Here is a 20,838-nt window from a genome sequence, read left to right as displayed (position 1 = left end):
AACCATGTATCCTGCCTGGAAAGCATGCAAAACAGCCTATTGAGCTATCTCCCAGTCTAACAATTCTTTTGTACTCAGTATTAAGGTGAGTTTGCTGATATCCCCTGGCACAGGGAAGGATCAACTAATTTCTTCTGGTTCACCCACACCCTGAGAGGAAAGCCCTTATGTGTCCCAACCTGATGAGCAGATAGTCTCACCACCTGGGCATCCTGCGATTGAATTTCTTTTCGTCACGTTTTGAGGGTTCCAAACTGAGACCTAAGTTACTGTGGCTTGTAAACGCTGTTGGGCCAAAAAGAATTTCTTGCCCTAATTCCACTAGATTCTTCTGTCCACCTAAATATATTTATTCACAAGATATTTATTCACACTTATTGTTTTTGTCACATTTAAGAATGCATCATCCCTTTATCTGGATATTTTGTTGCTCTAGTGTGATAATTTATTTTATCGTATTTCCTAAGGTTTTTTTTTCTGATATGTTAGAATATCTTTGCTTTTCTAAATTTTCTTGCCCCTGGTGGTTTTTATAGAATACCAAATGAATCATAGTCAATTTTAATAAACATTATTGCATCTTCTATATGCATATAGTAATATGATCTACTTGTTTTCTTTCTGAAGACTTTTATTCACCAGAAATTCTAAAACAATATATTCAATTGTATTAGTGCTGCACCTGCTGTTTTAATGATGAGTTAATGAATACCAATATTATCACTTAGTATATCATCATATCAAATCCATTGTGGCTCTTTTTATGAAGCTTTTTATGCTCTGATCCTAAAAAAAGAAAATGAAGATATCCTGGTCTAACATTACATATTCAATTGACTTAGGCAGCACTGTTTAAAAACAGTTTTTGAGCTGAAGCAGTTAGTGGTTAAAAAAGAAGTGCTTGTTTTTCACAGATAAAATCTAGGTAAAAACAGAAAACATGGTTTGTTTTTGTTTATCAGAACTGAGAAAACTAGACACAATAATAGTAACAGATCTAAATAGATTAAAAGAAAAAGAGGGTTGAAAAGAATGAGGATGAGCAAGGGCTAATATTAAAAGGTCTTGCTAAGAGAGTCCAGAAAGACAGTACAGTGGGTAGCTTTGCCTTGCATGTGGCCAACCTGAGTTTGATCCCCAGCACCTCATGTGGTCCTGGTCCCCCAAGCTCACCAAGAATTTTCCCTGAGCACAGAACCAGGCATACGCTCTGAGCACAGCTGGGCGTGGCCAATCCCCCAAACCAAAAATAAATAAACAAAAGATCCTGGTACTAAGAAATGTGGGAGGAAACACTAACTTGTTAAACCACTAATGGAATAATTTTATTAAATATTCTATCTCACAGTGATTCAATAAAAAGTTTTAAAAGATTTATTAAATGTTAGTTAATAGAAATTGTGATTAGTTAATAGAAATTGTGATTCAATAACACGAATAACTCATGTTACTCATATAGAAAAGTACAAGCAGTGATGGAGCTCAGGTATGTCTATTTCTAGATTAATTTAAAGAACAGTCTATGGTTCTCCTAAACAGAATGATCTGGGTGGAAGGTTTTATAATTATGAAAACCCAGCCTCAGTCACTAATAAAAAGAATAAAAAAGAGGAAGGACTGGGAATCTGGGATCTAATGAGGTTTCTGGGGGCTTTTTATACAAGCTAAATTTAAGGAGGGAAGGCCAAAAGAATAAGTGGCCCAAAGAGAGACATAAAAAAGCAAAATCAGAGACAACAGGAGGGAAATTTAATACTTACGCTATGGCACAAACAGTATCATATGTCAAACTATAAAAGCTGAGTCTGATAATCCCATTAAAATATTATAATTAGACAGGAAGACTTTTCAGAGAAATGAAAACACTCATCAAATTAAATCACCTACAAGTTATGTGCTCTACATTGCACAGAACATTTCAAAGCCTATGAAAATGAGTCAGGCAACACCTAACCCATCACATCTAATTATACTAATAAAATGCTATCAGTGTCTGCTCAGCAAATTATTTATATTTTTGTTAATTCATATTTTATCATTGCTGCAATAAATCAGATTTTACTATACCATCATCAGTCAAGAAATCAAGATATATTTTGAGGAAATAGCTTTTGTTAGATATACCTGAGAAGCTATTTTAAATAGACTTGAAACACTCTAGTTTTTTGCAGAATTATAACATTTTCCCTCTTGTTTTCTCTATTCTCCCTATGTTTCTAGGAATGGTAATTGGTTTCCCTGTAAGTCTCCTGATATAAATATCAGGTTATTGACACTTTATGAATGCAAAATGTCATTTTTATTTTTAGCTTTTCTTATAATTCCTAGCATCTCCACCTAGAATTGTTCTTTCAAAAGAGTTCCTCCTTTGGGGAGGTTGGTGCAATAGTACAGCAGGAAGGGTGCATGCAAGGCCTGGGTTCAATATTGTTCCCTGAACACTACCAGGAGTAATCCCTGGATGCAAAACCAGGGGTAATCTCTGAACATAATGGAATATGTCCCCTAAAGAAAAAACAAATAAATAACTTTTTGTTTAAAAAAAGTTCCTGTTTTTAAAATTCATAAGCCATGCCCTTACTCAATTAAGGATCTGTGCTTTGATTTCATTGCAATAACAAAATATCCTCAATAATTTAATTTGAATTGAGACCACAGTCAAAGGGACAGAGGACTGCAGAGGAATTTTTATTTAATGTAACAATGTTGATCAAGTGCTGTGCATTGTCATAAGTAATAGGCCATAATTTAACATATGTAAATGAAATAAACTGAGCATACACTATGCCCAAGATTGATAACATGGAGCTTAAAAAAATGACATGTATTTTGTGCATAGAGCAGTAGCAATCAACAGGCGATAAGCTGCCTTTCTTTTATTTCTCATTTCTAAAAAACACAGGAAAAGCTATGTTTTAACTGCAAGACATCATAGTTTCAAGTTTAAGAAATATGTGAATGAAAAATTATATAATCATAAGAATTGCTTTTCAAAATTCTCAACATTTGGACCTTAACATTGAAAAGGCTATCCCTGTTTAATGTATATTCAAAGATATCCTAAGCCATTTTCCCAATGAACAAGAAAACGGCATTGTTGTTTTACACTCTATGGATTTTTGATTTTCTTCTTCCCTCCTTTTCCTCCTTCCTTTTCCATTTATGTACTCCGGTCAATATGCTTGGTTTATTTTTATAATCCCAGGCATAAAGGTCAGGCCCAAGGGCGCCTAACAACAACAAATCAGATTTCAATCTCAACATAAAGACCCTGGAAAGAATATACTCTGAGCTCAACTGAGCCAAAGGCAAAAAGATGTGAAAAAGAGAACTGTATGTAGTACATCCGGAATATAGTTTGGCAGAATATCTATTTGGTAAGCAGAGCTTGCCTTTTGCTTAGTGTTAATAAAGGGAAAAACTGGTCAAATATGGTTCATTTGAATTGCTGTAAACTGAGAACCAACTAGGTAGCTGTACAGCATTCACCTTCAGGAAGCTCTGAGAAAAGGCCCTGGCAAGCAGTTCAATAGTCTATGTGTAAGATTCAGGTCAGTACAAGGCAACGCTTTCAGAACTAATTTTTCCAATGTCCTTCAAGCTAAGTTTGCACTGAAAAACTGAACTTTGCAGACAAACTCCTACTGGCTTGCACACATTATACAATACACAAGTCTCACCACTGATTCTTTCATCTTCTTTGGAAGAGGATCTGCAGCCAACTCTTCTATATTTTGATGTAAAAATTTAGGAAACAATTTGCATTTAATAAAGGACCTGAAAATTAAAAAAAAAACAAACAAATTTTACCTCTTAAATTTTTGTGCCTGTTACAAAGTTTGAGATGAGCAATTTCCACTTTGAAACTCCCATTCACTTATGATAAATGCATAGGCTCCTTCTTAAATAATTCATGATTTTAACAAAAGAGGTGCCTACTGATGTGATCACAAAGATAAAGGTTGGATTTTCAAATTCCATACTAATTAAAACAGCCAAGAATGTCAGAAGTTATTAGTATCCTTAACTGTCAACAGCTAACTAAGCTTACAGAGATTCTCTATTTTGTCAGTGGATCGGGGTTTTATCCAGAAAAATTTAAAAAAACAATGGCAGCAGAGCTAAACATTCCAGCAAAATATATTTGACACAAAATGTCATATAAACCATATTCAACTTTGCCCTATTTTTCCATGTCTTTATCTTGCTGTACCTGACATCCTAAAATTATGACTTCTCTTACTCAAATCATTATAGTTAACTTAAGTGAAAATAATTTAAGTTTAGATAAATTACATGAGATGACTGGTACCCGATTACAGTTGATTGATATCTGAAACTTTGTCATCATGTAAAAAGGTTTTAGTTCCAAAGTTCATATTAATAAAAATTTAAAAGGGAAGACTGGAAAATATAGTTTCCAAGTGACTAAAGATAATTATTAAATATATTTTAAAACTTTAGTGCAAACTATATTTTAAACCCAGAGCACTGGCCTTATTTGGAATAAAGGGGGAAAACTCTGCTTTCAAAGGTGCTAACAGTCTAGTCTCCCAAGAGTAGTTGCGTAGATTAAAGGTAACAATTCCAGGAGGTATGAATTCCACCCAGCAGGTCAACCTGTACCTGTGGGGTGAGTGTATCAGCAGCCTGACAGTGCCTTCAGGCTTCCTGATACCCTGAAATTGCCACTGTGCCTCTAGCCAGACCCCTTGGGACCAAGTTTCCCTGGAAATTAAGTAACCAAAAGTTAGGTATGTGGGAGTCATGCCCACAGACCACCTCTGGCTCAGCTATACAAGCTCATTTATTGGCCTTGCTTCAGAGACCCATAAATAAATCTCAAAAGAGATCAAAAGCAGGCCATTTAAGTGCATTATTGACCATGATTCAGAGAATCATAAATGAATCTTGGAGGAGAGCAGCATGCCACAAAGATGTCTTCCCACCTTGCACCAAGCTGATTTCACTGGGGCACCTTGAAGGGGGCAGGTGTGTCTCTCCACCTACCCCAAATGAACTCTGGCAGCCACAAACCTCCAGAACCCAATCACCGCCATGCTCATGGCTGACCTCCACAGGCCCATCCCGAGGCCCTATTACAAAAGAATGAATCTTCTGAAAAAAACAGGTATGAGGGACCAGCAACTGAAAACTCCAGGCTTCATAGAGTCAGGAGTGGGCAACCTCTCCCATCTCCCCACCCTTCCAGCTTCCTGGCAGTCATGCCCAAGAATTGCTTCTGCATGCCATTTAAGCACACTAGGAGCCATGATTCAGAGACTCACAAATAAATCTCGGAAGAGAGCAGCAGGCCACAGATATGCCTCCAGACCCCAAATATTTAAAACTTTTAGAATTTCATGAGCAAGCAGCCACTTTCATGGCTATGTGACACCTCATACTATTCATGGCAAGCAATACAGAATAAATTATTTAGCATCTACCTAAGGCTGGGGTGTTGGTGGGAAGATTCAAAGTAATGGTGGTGGGAAGGTGTAATGGTGGTGGGATTGGTGTTAAAATATTGAATGTAAACAATTATTGTGAACAACTTTATGAAAAATTAAAAAAATTGTTTAATTTAAAGAAAAAAGTAATGCAGAATTCATGCCTGCTTCAATCAGCTCAATCAGTGGCTGAATAAATAGCAGTACTTCTACATAAAAAGGTAACAATTCCAATTTATAAACCAAGTTATCATAGAATATTAGATATTCTCATAAAAAGGTGAAAGGGGTCTCATCATTTAAAGTATAGTCAATGATGGTGTTCAGGTACCAATAGCCATCTCTTCCTGGCATTGATCTTGTATTTCAAAAGCATCTGAGCAAAGGTAGAACATTCACTGGGAGTTGATCCTTCTAGTGAAAATTCATTTTTATTAATTTCTGAATAGTTCCATATCTTTTTTTTACCAACCTTATCCAGAGATCAGCTAGATTAACATCAAGAGTCCAAACCACATGCTTTGAAGAGGGAAAGAAGGCAGGAACCACACATAATTGGCTTATACAATTATGTGTGTTAAAATCCATGTATTACAGCTTTGTGTGTTGCAGCTTGTTATAACTCTGTGTGTGTTTCTGTTACTCACAGAAGCACTGAAGGATCACTGCTTTGCCTGCTCAGATGATAGGAAAGAGCAACCAGGAGGCCACAAAAGGTTGAAAATAGCGCTGGGATGTGCTGGCTGCTCCATGGCTCCTAAGGAGAAGACATCAGACAACCAAGTCACTCCAAGGCAGACGCAGAATGAGAGGGTCACTTTCTATAAAATGCGTTGGGACTCGTGCTTTAAAACAAAGCAAAAAGAAATGAAGACAAAATTTGGATCTTTGGGTGGAATTTGTGGTGATTATACTAAGTTAAATAAGTAAGAATGTTAAAGACAATAGTCAGATGGTTTCACTCACATGAGTAATAATAATTGGTAAAGCAAAAAAAACTGCAATTAAAAAAACTAACACTTAAAGTTGGTTAACACTATCATGGTTAACCACTATCATGGTTAATCAGAGGGAGTGAGGAGGAAGGTGGGAAAAATAACAGTAGGGTCTATTTTAGGGGCAGGACAGCACAACAACTTTGGTGGCAGAAATGGTTACAATTACACTCATTCTGAAATATGAAAGTAAATCCATAATATTGTAAGCCAAATACATTAAGATATTAAAACTTTTTAAAGAAAGTAGTTATAGGTGTGGACTGAGCGACAGCACAGCACAGGGTAGGGCATTTGCCTTGCACACGGCCGACCCGGGTTTGATTCCTCCGTCCCTCTCAGAGAGCCCGGCAAGCTACCAAGAGTATCTCACCTGCATGGCAGAGCCTGGCAAGCTACCCATGGCATATTCGGTATGCCAAAAACAGTAACAAGTCTCACAATGGAAGATGTTTCCGGTGCCCACTCAAGCAAATTGATGAGCAACGGATGACAGTGACACAGTGATACAGTTATAGGTGAATGATGTTTGCTCCTTCCCTCTACTTTCAAATGCTTTTTGTCTATGATTGCATACTGTGTGAGTGACTATGAATAACACCGGATCTCTCCACTGAGACAGCCACAGACAAGACAGAATGACTCATCTATTTTATCTCAATGAATCACTTAACCAAACTGCAAGAAAAATACACTAGACTCGAGTTACTGCTATTAACTCATGAAATAATACCTTGAATACATAAATGGAATTTACCATTTTATTCAAGTATTGGTAAGTACCCAGAAGGTAGTGAAGAATGGTAGGGAGTTCAAGGAATAAGTGCTATTGTAAGACCATAGCTTCAGTTCAATGTCTGATTATTTGATCCAAAAGTAGTGACTAAGGTATTCAGATTCAGTTTCCTTGTCTACGATAATTTAATAATGAATACACCACATGGTTCTTGTAAATATTACTTAAAGTACTACATGAAAAACAGTGGCAAGTGCAAAATAATCAATAAATGTTTGCTATTACTATGATACTATATCAGTTCATTTGGGCTGCTATAGCAAAATATGATACAGCGGAAGGCATATAAATAGCATACATTTATTATTGCTCAAGGTTTGAGAAGCTTGAAAGTTTGATATGTTGGCACTGAAAGGTGAATAGTGAGAATCTGATTGCTGGCTTACAAGGAGTCTTCTCAGTGAGTCCCCATATGATCAGAGGGGCAAGGGAATATTTTTATGCTTCTTTTGTAAGGACACTAATCTCAATCATAAGAGTGAAACCAGGGGGCTGGAGTGATAGCATAGCGGGTAAGGCGTTTGCCGCGTGCACTGGGACTGTGAGCTGTGCTATGCGATTTCTGGCAGAATTTTCCCTGGACTTTATACAGAAATCCAAAACCGCGAGGACGCTGCCGCGTCCTCGAGACTGAACATTTATAATTGTCAGCAATGTGAAATGAATGGTTCCTTTTGAACAGGCCTGGCTTGGGGGGGAAACTCCAAATAATAACAGTAAGTTTTTGTTGAAATATTGAAGATTATTCATGTAGCAGCCACCTCTCTGGACTGTGAACTAAGCAAAAGCCCCACACTGGCCGACGCGGCATGGCGTACACCATACTAGAGGCGCGGGAAGGGGGATGACGAAAAAAAAAAAAAAGGGAAAAGGAAAAAAAAAAGAGAGAGAGAAGAGTTATGTCCTTGTAGCAGTGGGGCTACATATTTCTTCATTTCCAGCATTGTAAAACTAATTATCAAATGCTTCCTTGGTAGTAGGTCTGTCTCTCTTGGGTGGAAACTCCAACAACTATAGTGAGTTTTATAGTGAAATATGGAATGTAATCAAGGTAAAGAGAAAATGAAGTGAAATTCATTAGTAATACAGTAGGGGGTAGGGGGTGGGGGCGGGGGGTATATTGGGGTTTTTGGTGGTGGAATATGGGCACTGGTGAAGGGATGGGTGTTTGAATATTGTATAACTGAGACATAAACCTGAAAACTTTGTAACTTTCCACATGGTGATTTAATAAAAAGTTAAATAAAAAAAAAAAAGAGTGAAACCATAAAGATCCAATCACATTCCAACTCCTAATACCATCACCTTGGGATTAGAATTTCAGGATCTGAGTCACAAGATGGCAAAACTCAGACTATTGTAGACACATAAGAACACTGATAATGGTGAAGTCAAATTTCTTCAAATATTGCGTCTGACATCAAGTATGGTTCATCTCTGGAGGCCAAAATAAATAAAATCCCACCAATGATTACGATAGATTTTTAAAAATCTTTTTGTTTGGATATCACATGCAGAAGGGAAGCAAGGATATTTGTAAATTTTCTTAATTATTTTTATTTTGTTTGGAGGACACAGCCAGTAGTCCGGGCCCAGAAATGAGTAACTCCGATAGCAAATGTGAAATCGACCTTCTCATGCTGTGGCATTATTGTCCAAAATTAAACAATCTGAACTGACAAAACTTATTAAGAGTCATTCCCATTTTTTTTTTATTTTAAGTTGTCACATTCCATTGATGTGTGTCTTATGTTAGTAAAAGGGAATACTAAGATATAAGGGAATAGCAGTGTGTCCTCAGGGACAAAAGGAAGGACTATTTCCTTCAACAATGTAGAAGGAAGTGATGCCAGAATGTCCTGATGTGCTTCTTCTTCCAAGAAGGTGGTAGGGGGAAGGATGGCAAAAGTCCGTTTTTCAGGCCTCCTGGTGTTTTATCACAGACTGTGTTCTTTACACTGACTATACACAAAAAGCATGCACAGTAAACCTGTCACGTATATATAACTTAACCCAAGTCCTTTGCTTGGCTTGTATTGTAAATGGGGAAGACATGGGGGACAGGGGGAAGAGTGCATTTTTCCAGGTGCTGCTTTACATTTTTTTTTAGCCGAAGTTGATTATCTCCACAACTCTTAGAATGAGCCTGGGCTTACATGAACTTTAATAGACTGTAAAACAGCAGACCACTGGGATCTTCCTTCGCTCTCTATTGGAAACAAACTCAATTCCAAGTTCTAAATCTTGTTCATTTTTTCAGCACATATAGATGAGTTTTTATATCTACCTATACTTGCATCTATGTAGTGTCATATGTCTGCATATGTCTGCATATATATACTTTTGTATATGTACACATACATATGTATATATATATACACACATATATATTTCTTACCAATCAATGAGTTAATCTTTCATGTTCAGAGTCAAAATTGAAAAACCCATGCACTCTACAAAAATGATTATTTTGGATTTAAAAGGGATATCATAGCTGTGATATCAAGTTATTGACCAAGTGTAAAGAAAGGAAGAATTGGCAAGATTTACCCATAGTAGCAAGACAGGACCAATTCCTCCAAGAGCTCTTATATATTCACTACCCATATGTTTGTATACCTAGATGAAAAATATATGTAGGCATCTCACCACTTTATATAAAAAGGGAAGTTAATATATTTTAAACAATGATTATAAATTAGAAGTTCCCACATTCATGGATTATTTCATTTATTTATTTTATCCTCTATTCAAGAGAGTTGGATATAAATCTGTTAACTTCCTGTTTTCAATGGTTGTGTAACACATGGTAGAGTAAAAGCCCAGAGGAAGGAATAATTTGGGAGGAACTCAGGGGAAGCTTCATTTCATGGAGGACTCAATAAGGAGTTTAGTTATAAAAGAAGCTTGGGATGAATCTGGGAAGACTCCATTCTAAGTCAAGGAAAGATGCCAGACTTTCAAACTGCCTCGGTCTGATCACCAGGAGGCACTGTTTGTGCTTCAGGATGTATGTCATTGTGAAGATAAGATTCACACAACATATATAAAGATTACAAGAATAGATAAATACTTGGAGAAAAATAATTGAAAGGGAAATGACCTTTTCTGTTTACAATCTTGTGCTTTTCTGGGATTGGAAAGGCAGCTAGATACCAGCTCTAGAGAGAAACCGGTTGCGAAAACCATTTCAAAATTAGCCATGCAATTTGAATGTGATTTAAGGAATAAGTTGCTCATATTAATGATGAAATAAAGTTTCATGAAATAAGTTGCCCGTATTAATGATGAGATAATTTGCCCATACTAATGTTGAAAAAAAGGTTTTCATCATTAAAAATGATTTTACCCTCAACGTTTTTTTTTTCTAATTTTGCTCAGGGGTTATTCCTCCTGGCTCTGCAGTCAGGAATTAATTACTCCTGGCAGAGCTGGGGGGACCATATGGGATTCTGGGAATAGAACCTTGGTTGGCAGCATGCAAGGCAAATGCCCTACCACTGTACTATTGATCTGTCCCCTCAACTTTTTTTTAATTTTTAAATTTTATTGAATCACTTCGAGATAGTTAAAAGCTTTCATGTTTGGGTTACAATTACGCAATGATAAAACAACCATCCCTCCACCCGTGCACATACCCCACCACCCCTCAACTTTTTTAAATAAAAGGTTTTTTTTATTTTTAAAATTTTATTGAATCACCATGAGATAGTTACAAGCTTTCATGTTTGGGTTACAATCTCACAGTGATCAAACACCCATCCCTCCACCAGTGCACATTCCCCACCACCAATATCCCGGGTATACACCCCCCCTTTCCACCCTCCCCCTGCCTCTATGGCAGACAATATTCCCCATACTCTCTCTACTTTTGGGCATTATAGCTTGCAACACAGACACTGAGAGGTTATAATGTTTGGTTCATTATCTACTTTCGGCATGCATCTCCCATCCCAACTGGTTCCTCCAGCCATCATTTTCTTAGTGATCCCTTCTCTATTCCATCTGCCTTCTCCCCTCCGCTCATGAAGCAGTCTTCCAGCTATGGGGAAATCCTCCTGGCCCTTGTATCTACTGTCCTTGGGCGTCAGCCTCGTGTGATGTTATTCTACACTACACAAACGAGTGCAGTCCCTCTATGTCTGTCCCTCTATTTCTGACTCACTTTACTTAGCATGATACTCTCCATGTTTATCTATTTATAAGCAAATTTCATAACTTCATCTCTCCTGACAGCTGCATAGTATTCCACTGTGTAGATATACCAAGGTTTCTTTAACCAGTCATCTGTTTTACGGCACTCGGGGTGTTTCCATATTTTGGCTATTGTGAACAGTGCTGCAATGAATATATAGGTACAGATGTCATTGCTACTATGCTCTTTGGCATCCTCGGGATATATTCCCAGAAGTGGTATTGCAGGGTTATATGGAAGCTCAATTTCTAGTTTTTGAAGGAGTGTCCATATTGTTTTCCAGAAAGGCTGGACCAATCACATTCCCACCAACAGTGAAGGAGCGTCCCTTTCCCCCTACATCCATGCCAGCACTGGTTTCTCTTGTTCTTTTGAATGTGTGCCAGTCTCTGTGGTGTGAGATATCTCATTGTTGTTTTGATTTGCATCTTCCTGATGACTAAGGATGTGGAGCATTTTTTCATGTGCCTTTTGGCTATTTGTATTTCTTTTTTGAGAAAACTTCTGTTCATTTCTTCTCCCCATTTTTTGATGGGGTTGAAGGTTTTTTTCTTATACAATTCTACAAGTGTCTTGTATATCCTGGATATTAATCCCTTATCAGAACCCCTAAACTTTATTTTTTTTTGCTTTTTAGGTCATACCCAGCGATGTTCAGGGAGGATACTCCTGGCTTTGCACTCAGGAATCATTCCTGGTGGTGCTCGGGAGATCATATGGGATGCTGGGAATAGAATCCAGGTCAGCTGCGTGCAAGGCAAATGCCCTACCCGCTGTGCTATCACTCCAACCCAGAACCCCTCAACTTTTTAAAAAACATATTTTCCCTTGGAAAGGCAGGATGCAAGCTTGAATGAATAGAAGGTAGAGAAACTCACTGAAATTTTTCTTCTGCGTATTGTGTAAAACATATTACTATTTTGGCACTGCCCTGAAATTAACATAAAGTACACACACCAAAGTACACACTGTAACTAAATTGGAACTATTCCGAATTATTTTATTTAATTACCAATTGGAGGGCTGTCACAGAACCCAGGAAAAGTGGAGCTTTGTGACCTTGGACTCTGGGCTCAATAAAACCTGGGAGGGGGGATCATCTGCCCATTTCCCGCAGTCTCCAGCGACCCAAGGGTTACTCCCATAAACCACCTCCTGCCGACATCAGATAATCTTGTCATTGGCCACCCTCCATATCACAGGGCTGCTTCTCCCAAACAGAGCATAAAATGAAGCACCCATAGCCATGCCACCAGGCTGTTTTCACTTGGGGTGCCCCAGAGGGGAGCGGGTAAGAGCCCTCCCCACCCCAAGGGAAATCCCCATCCCCAATAAAGATATACTGCCTTTGCCCTATTTTTCTATTTCTTTCTCTTTAGTCTCCTTACTATTCTCCAGGCTGTTCTGTCAATCACTCCACCTATACTTCTCTTCTGACATAAGCTTCTCTGTCCAGCGTTTAAGCAGACACACCCTGAATTGGAGAAAAACTGTGAATTCTGTGAAAAACAGAAATTCTGCGAAAAAACAAGATAACATGATGTTGGAACTTGACAGATTCAGAAAGTTTTTGAACTTGTCAGTTCAGAGATATTTATAAAATCCTTAATTTGAGAATGTTTATTAAGTTTTATTTGGGCATAGAAAAGGAAATAAAGACATTTGAGGAAGAAGAAAGATATCAACTCAAACAGGGAATCTTAGAGAAAATGATCAAATGGACCAAATATTTTCTTTAGAAGACTAAGTTGAGTATTCAGCTCCATTTATATAGAGCAAAGCAGAGAAGGGAAAGCACCGCTTAATCTTTTAAATGATTTTTCAAAATTAAATGTATATCTTAATTATTATTCCTTAGTTTAAATATTCCTTATTAGCCTCACAAACATGCATGTAAATGGATACATATACATATATGAAGATTCTGTAGGGAGATAAGTTTTTAAACACTCCATCACCCACTGATAGTGAAGTGTATGTAATGTGACAATTTGGTCGAAATTAACATCCTTAATTGCTTTGAGATGTGTCTCTTGGGCTGTTGAATTGGGTATGATATGGATTGATGAGAATTGGCTTCATAAAACTCCCCAAGGCTTTGAAGTATTTTTATGAGGCAGAAATAAAACTACGAGTCCTACAATTCTGTGGTAGATTTCATATGCATGTGGGAATTCTTTTTGATGAAAATGCACAGGGAAGTTGAGTTTTATATAAAAGTATTCTCTAAAGATAATCTGAGTTTCAGCATTTTTTTCTTGAAAATTGTAGACATTTCTAAGATTTTATGGGGAAGACTGAAGGTTTGATTATAGAGTTCATGCAAACAAATTCTCACTGTATTATGCCTTTCATACATACTTCTTTTTAAGGAAAAGTTTAAAAAATTATTAGATCAAGAAACACAAGAGCACTTTCAAAATCCAGGGTTTCATACATTCTTACATACTTCTTTTTAAGGAAAAGGTTAAAAAAATTATTAGATCAAGAAACACAAGAGCACTTTCAAAATCCAGGGTTTCATACATCCTAAAATAATAACTACTTTATCACTGCAAGCTGTATTTCTAGGGCTATTTTCAATAAGAATTCTATCTTTGATTGAAAGATTCTCAGTGTCTCTGAAGTTTCAGAAATTCAGTAAAATCAGTATCTTACTTTATTAGGATCTGAGATTATTGTCTCCCAGAGCTTGCACCATATACTACGTCCACGTTTCTCATACATTCCTGCCTCATCACATGCTCAGCACTTATGGGTGTGTACCAGGCACATTCCGAGTCACCAGCACCCATACATTCCCCATAGTATCCCTTGATGCTTTTACTTACCATAGGCACCCCAGTTCCCAGCTCTGAGTCTAAGCAGACTTCCTAGTAAGAGCAAACTAGGAAATAAGCAATCATATTAACAAATATGACACATCAGACTTCACTATTTGTGAAGAGCAATTTTTACTTCCTGTTTTATTTTTTTTATTTTGGTGAAAAGCATTATATGCTGATGATTCAAGACACTAATTTACTTTTAGGAATAAGTACTGAGGTGGGGGAAAGCAATGAATCAGCCAGCAATACAGACAGGTCCTAGACATTCTATCTGTAGCAAACATAGGTAAATGTAAATAAATGCACACACAGATGCATGATGTATCATTTTGGTAATATAGTGACATTATATACTTCTCAGTTACCTGGATTCGTTCAGTCCAGAATGACTTAAAGGTAAGCATTGCTCCTTTGAAATTTGAAGAGATAGGGGCCTTTGTTTTTACACAACTAATTTTTATGATGAATCTATATAATTTCCATATATAATTTCTATATAATCTCTATATAATTTCACATGCAGAAAAAAATTAACTGTTGAGTAAATATCAAAGGACAACATTGTCAACAGGGGTTTTAATGGAAGAAAGATAAACTCCTACTGGCATGGCTAAGATAAATACGCAGCCTTCCTCTCCACTAGGCTGATGATCGCTCATACTCCAAGTTGAGGGTTCCCTTCTCCAATCACTGAAATCTTTCCCTGTTTATCAATTTTTTTTTTTTTGCTTTTTGGATCACATCCAGCATTGCACAGGAGTTACTCCTGGCTCATGCACTCAGGAATAACTCTTGGCAGTGCTCAAAGGACCACATGGGATGCTGGGAATGCAACCCTGGCGGCCGCGTGCAAGGCAAATGCCCTACCCGCTGTACCATCGCTCCAGGCCCCCTGTTTATCACTTTAACTTGAATGGTCACTGAGCGTGACCAATACTGATTACACTACATTTGCTGAATTTGAACCTTATATTCTGTACTTAGTATCTAAACCTGAGTTCAGGTCTTAATTTAATAACCATCATTTCATTTAATCAGTTTTTCTTTATTCTGTCATGATTCTGCTTCCCCTGGCAAGCCAACGTCAACTGTTCCCATCGAGATCATCCTACGCAAGCTTGAGGTTCACAATAATTTATGTAATTGGTTTTGGAGATCAGTTATGCCTTTTTTAACTTTCTAGGAGGGGAACTGTAAGGAAGCATTGTGTACCTATCGGCCTATCATGGGATGTTAAATGAAGTCAACCAGAAGAATGACAAACACAGGATGATATCAGTTATATGTGGTATTTTGAATAACTGCATGAGTGAATGCAATGTTTTAAAGTGGGGGTAGGGGGCAGGCCCAGATCAACCTTGGCTCCAGAGTATAGGGAAGAGAAGAAAAGAAACAGTGGAGGAGAAAAGGAGAAGAGATAGATGAGAAGAAATGTAGGTCATATTAAGGAATTAAGGTACAAAGGTGGTGTTAAATCATCGTGCTTTAATTAAACATATAATGATAAAAAAAGAAAAAGATGCCTATGTAGTTTTTATTTCCCCTTTCTTCCCATTAGCAATAATATCCGCACTCTGTTCAGACAACTAAAGACCTGTCATTTATATTCTGTAGCTATACATGATATACTCTAGTCATTAAAAGACAATCTAAAGTTTAGCATAATACAAGTAAATTACAGGGCCAGAGAGACAGTTCAGAGGTATTTGCCTGTGGCTGACCCTGGTTTGAACTTAGATTCCTCATGGTCCTCCAAGGACTATTGGGATCAGGAGCAGAGCCTGGAGCACAGAGCCAGGAGTAGCACCCTAGCACTACCAGGTGTGGCCCAACCCTAAAACACCCTCTTACATGAATATACTGGATTTTATTTTTAAGCATGTCATTACTAACATTAAGCTCATTATCACCATCACCACCAATTATTTATGCAAATAAAAATAACCATCTGTTTTTGTTTTCTATTAAAGTGCAATAGATTTTCACAAACTTTATGTTAAGAACCAAAAAAAGGCATGATTCTAAGATTTCACAATTTCTGTGAAAAGACCAAGAATCTGTATATGGGGTGACTGGGTTATTCAATGTCTTACCAGTCTGAAACCATGATATTGGCAAGGCCTGCAAGCTTACCTGGAGGTAAGCTTGGACTAGAGTGCAAGGACTAGAGTCCTTTTCCAAGCTCACTAGTGAAAAACAGAATGCAATTTCTCACAACCATGGGACTAAAATCATAACTGTCTGGTTCTTTCTGGGGCCCATTCTAGTTCTGAGAGTCCAACACCTGGTCTTAGCCATGCACCCTCTCCAAACACAGACTCCAAGACTGTCACTTCTTCAAAGCCAAGACTCCCTCCAGGGGTTTCTATTTTGCCCCTTTGGGCCCTCTTGAAATGGCTTGTTTGATTTACTATGACTCATCCAGATGAACTCATCTTAAAATAACTTAAATTCAACTCATTTGGAACCTGGTTACAAAGACCAAACCTTATCACCTTTGCCAGATAATGTAACCTCTGTACAGGAGCAGCATTCTACCAGAACATAAGTCTTGCTCATGTTCTGGGGGCAGAATCCATGCAGGGTGGGAACACCATGGGACAGGGGGCTTCTGCAACCTTAGGATTCCGCCCACCATAGCATGTAATGAAATCTGTTGAGCTAGGCACTTTATAAACATTATAAATTCCACTTATTTCTGACAACATTCATATGAGTCAGGTATTACTAATCCATTTTACAATGGATGCAAAAAACACCCAATGTGATTTAGCCATAAGTCCTTCAGCATATAATTTAAGTGTTCCGTGCTTTTACTGAAATATAGAAATACTGGAATTTTCTTATGTATTGCACAAAAACAAATACAAAGGAGACATTTTTTCTTAAATACTAGGGAAATTTCCTTTAAAAATTAAGTACTATTTGTCTGTATTGTGCCTTTAAATTATTCTCTTAACTAGTAAAATGTATTCATACCTCAAAATTGCTAGCAATGACACAGAAAATTGAAAAGACACGTTTTATGGGATCTGGAATAGGTGGCGGTGAATAAGTCACATAGTGTCTCTGTGGCGCTCTCATTTTAAGTAATAAGAACAATTCAGAATAAAGGATATCCAATGTTCACTTCAGTATAAAGCTATTCTAGAGCTATGGATTTGACATGTCAACAATTGAATTTTAAATCTGAATACAGGGAAAATACCATTATATTACTGTAATTCCATAGTACTTAGTAGAACACAGGGAAACGACAATTTACCTCAACCACTACATCCCCTGCCATCACCAAAATAGAATCTCATTATAAAAGTAATAAAAAATAGAAATAATGGTTTAATCCAGACATATAAAACTCAGCTAATTAACTATTGAGCCATTTCTCAAGGGAACAAATATTCCATTATTTTTGTATATCACTGTCAGAGATGAATGTCAGTGAGGGATTCCATTTATATATGACTTTCTACCATCAAATAAGAGATGAAATTTAGGGAGGAATCAAAAATTTCTCTAATTAATATTCCAAGTAGTGAAATTAATTCACAATCCTTCATCTGTGTCGCTCAAGGGAGACTGATGGAAATCAAAGACATAAATGCATATCAAGACCCACATATAGAAATATATCTCTGGAAAGGCAGCTGCTGACAGGTTGAAAATGGTCCATCAATCCATCACAGTGCAGCAGAATAAAAGGGAAAAAAATCAATTATAGTGATGCAAAGAAAAAGCAGGAAAGGCCTAAACAAAAGCATCTTTAAATAACATAATGAATGAGAGCTAGGAGTGTAGGCTGAAGGTGGATAAGATTTTATGCTTTTCCTAAGAACTTCCTTGCCAATTTATAAGTACATTCATTCCAGAGCACTTAGTAGGTACTACATAGTAAGAAGTCAATCGATAGTCATTACAAATGAGGAAGAAAAATACTGAAATTGCTCTATTGTGGGAGAGGAAACCACACCTGCTGGTGCTTAGGTGGTGCTAACTTCTGGTTCTGTGCTCAGGAAAAATTCCTGGTTGGGATTGAACTGGAGTTGGAAACATGCAAGGCAAGAATTTTAGCCCAGAGTCATCTCTCAGGTGCAAATTGTTTTATTTTTGCCAAAAGTTATTTCAAAATCACTTGTATCACTAGTCTTCCCGTTGATATTAGATTTGTTTAAGCGGGTGGTGTCAGTAACGTTTCCATTTGTCCCTGTCGCGTGCTAGTGTAGCCCAATGATGTCTGCTCGGTCCAGGAACAGGAAGAGCCTCAAACCGTTCATTCAGGGTTTTGAGGAAGAAGTCTGACCATCTCGTTGGTGGGCGGCCACGAGGTCTTTTTGACATCCCATGGAATCCAGTCCGTAACAGCTCTAGTCCAGCGATCGTTTCTGAATCGCATTACATGACCAGCCCATCTGATTTTCAATGTCCTGGCAAACGAGACAGTGTCCCTGATTCTTGACCATCCACAGAGGTCAGAATTCCGGATTCCTTCTCTCACTTGAGTGAGACGTGATACTCCTAGCATAGCTCTTTCGATTCTTCTTTGGGATATCTGAATAGCATTTTCATCCTGTTTGCATAGGGCCCAGGTCTCTGAGGCATATGTTAGTGCAGGAAGAATGGTAGAATCAAAAAGATGTGTCCAGAGTCGGAGGTCCTTCATCCTGTTAACCACTTCTTCGATGCTCTTGAAAGTGCCCCACGCTGCTCTCTTCCTCCTGCGCAGTTCTGGCACCAAGTCCTTACTCATTTTGATTTCTCGACCCAGGTACACATAGTTGCTGCATTCGGAGATGTTCATTCCATTGAGAGCAAATGAAGCGTCAGGGACTAGTTCATTTTTCATTAGCATCATCTTGTTGAGGTTCAGCTGCAGTCCAACCTTTCCACACTCTCGGTCCAAGTTGGCCAGCATTTGTGCCACTTGGCTAATGTTTGGCGTTATGAGAATGATGTCATCAGTGAAGCGGAGGTGGTGTAGTTGCCGACCATCTATCTTGACTCCCATTCCTCCCTTCCCCATTCCAGTCATCACATGACATTCTCGAGGGTGACACTAAAGAGTTTTGTTGAAATGGTATCGCCCTGCCAAACCCCTCTCTATATGTCAACAATCACTTCCTTGGAGAATGATGAGATCCTGGTCGTGAATCTGTAATACAGCTCGCGGAGGATCTTGATGTATATTTCAAAATATAGATAGAAAATTTATATTCTACAAGAACAGAACACCTATTGTTCATTACAAATGATATTTGGTCCATGATGGAAAGGGTGGTAAATAGCTCTCTAGTGTGAAAAAAGCCTTTTAAAATTACGCATTTCTACTTGGTTTTAAAAAAATATTTTATACCTAAGTAAACCCCAGAGTATTTGCGATGTTCATTCCAATCAAAAAGTTGGCAATGTGGTTTCAAAACTGATTTCATTTATACTAATCCAACAATTTTTATATGTATACGATATAAATAGAAATAGAAGTTTCAGCGCAGATGGCATATAGATTTTTACAAACAGTTGGTTTTGGTTGCCTGAGTATTGTTTAGTTATCCTGATGTCACGGTGACCTCAGTGAGTCAAAAAAGTAAATATGCTGTGCTCATTAGCATTGTATGAAATGAAGAGGGTTTGAAGGGAAAAGAAAATAATAGCACCTGTTCCAAAACCAGGTGAAATCCAAGAAAAACTACAGTCTTTGTGGATATTATGTTCTTCAATAGTTTCCAAAGCTCTCTACAAACTTTTCAGGTTTGTAGTATAATTCACAAGAGAGTACATTACTTTCAATAATATTTGAACTGGTAATAATGAGCCTTCAACTGCTTGTCAAAGAAAATGGATTTTTCTGAGCATACTTCTTTAGAAATTAATCTAAGAAGTCCCTTGAGTTGTTCTTTGTGGAAAGCATCCTGAAGATAGAAGAACTTTGTTCTCCAAAAATTCAACCAAGATACTATTATAAAACATTTCTTTTTCACTTACAAAATTAATCTTACTCAATACTATTGAGGCATGAAATAAGTTTGTCAAATATTGAGAATTAGCAGGTATCTTTTAACAGAGAAAACTTGGAACCCAGTTGATGGAGAATCATAAAGGTAAAGTGAGTTAAACCACAGAAAGCCAGCAGGTGAAATGTTTTAATACATTTTTTCCATCACATCTGAGGCCATAACTTCATATTTGTTACTACTACTTCATTATATGTCAAAAATACACAATTTAGCCTTGCATTTTAAATTTTTCATAAATTTGGTGCATTCTATCTATATATATAATCTCTTTCCTTCGCCGTAAGTAGGTTAAATTTGCTTACCAAATATTCTACATCATGGCTAGTATTCTGAACTCTGACTAAATTATTTCACAGGCTCAACTGCATACTATAATGCTCTCATTACAATAGCAATAATGTGAGAAATCCGGAATATCATTGTTTGTAGCTTATTTTGTCTGAAGTTCGTGAGAAAAAAACCTTTTTCCTTTCACATCTTTGTAGTAACTAACAGGAGTCATTATTAAACAATACATTGAATTTTTGACTACTAGAGAACACAAACTTTTTAGTTCCTGCCAC

General features: G+C 37.4%; 1 protein-coding gene and 1 non-coding gene across 5 annotated transcripts in view; one reads left to right on the top strand and one right to left on the bottom strand.

Annotated features, from left to right (window-relative positions):
* Window positions 1-20,838, bottom strand: part of PCNX2 (pecanex 2) — a 352,025-nt gene that overhangs the window by 180,901 nt on the left and 150,286 nt on the right. For all 4 annotated transcript variants that reach the window (XM_055147380.1, XM_055147381.1, XM_055147382.1 and 1 more), the window contains 2 exons: window positions 6,098-6,207; window positions 3,681-3,777 (listed from right to left, as the gene is read on the bottom strand). In XM_055147380.1, the coding sequence (XP_055003355.1) occupies window positions 3,681-3,777; window positions 6,098-6,207 (207 nt within the window). The remainder of the gene's footprint in view (window positions 1-3,680; window positions 3,778-6,097; window positions 6,208-20,838) is intronic.
* LOC129399026 (small nucleolar RNA SNORA51) lies at window positions 9,162-9,298 on the top strand. Its single transcript, XR_008626874.1, has one exon. It is a non-coding gene; the product is annotated as a small nucleolar RNA SNORA51 (small nucleolar RNA).

This window comes from Sorex araneus, chromosome 9 (genome assembly GCF_027595985.1).
Source record: "Sorex araneus isolate mSorAra2 chromosome 9, mSorAra2.pri, whole genome shotgun sequence".
In the NCBI taxonomy this organism is placed as follows: Eukaryota; Metazoa; Chordata; class Mammalia; order Eulipotyphla; family Soricidae; genus Sorex; species Sorex araneus.
This window is presented reverse-complemented; position numbering and strand designations above follow the sequence as displayed.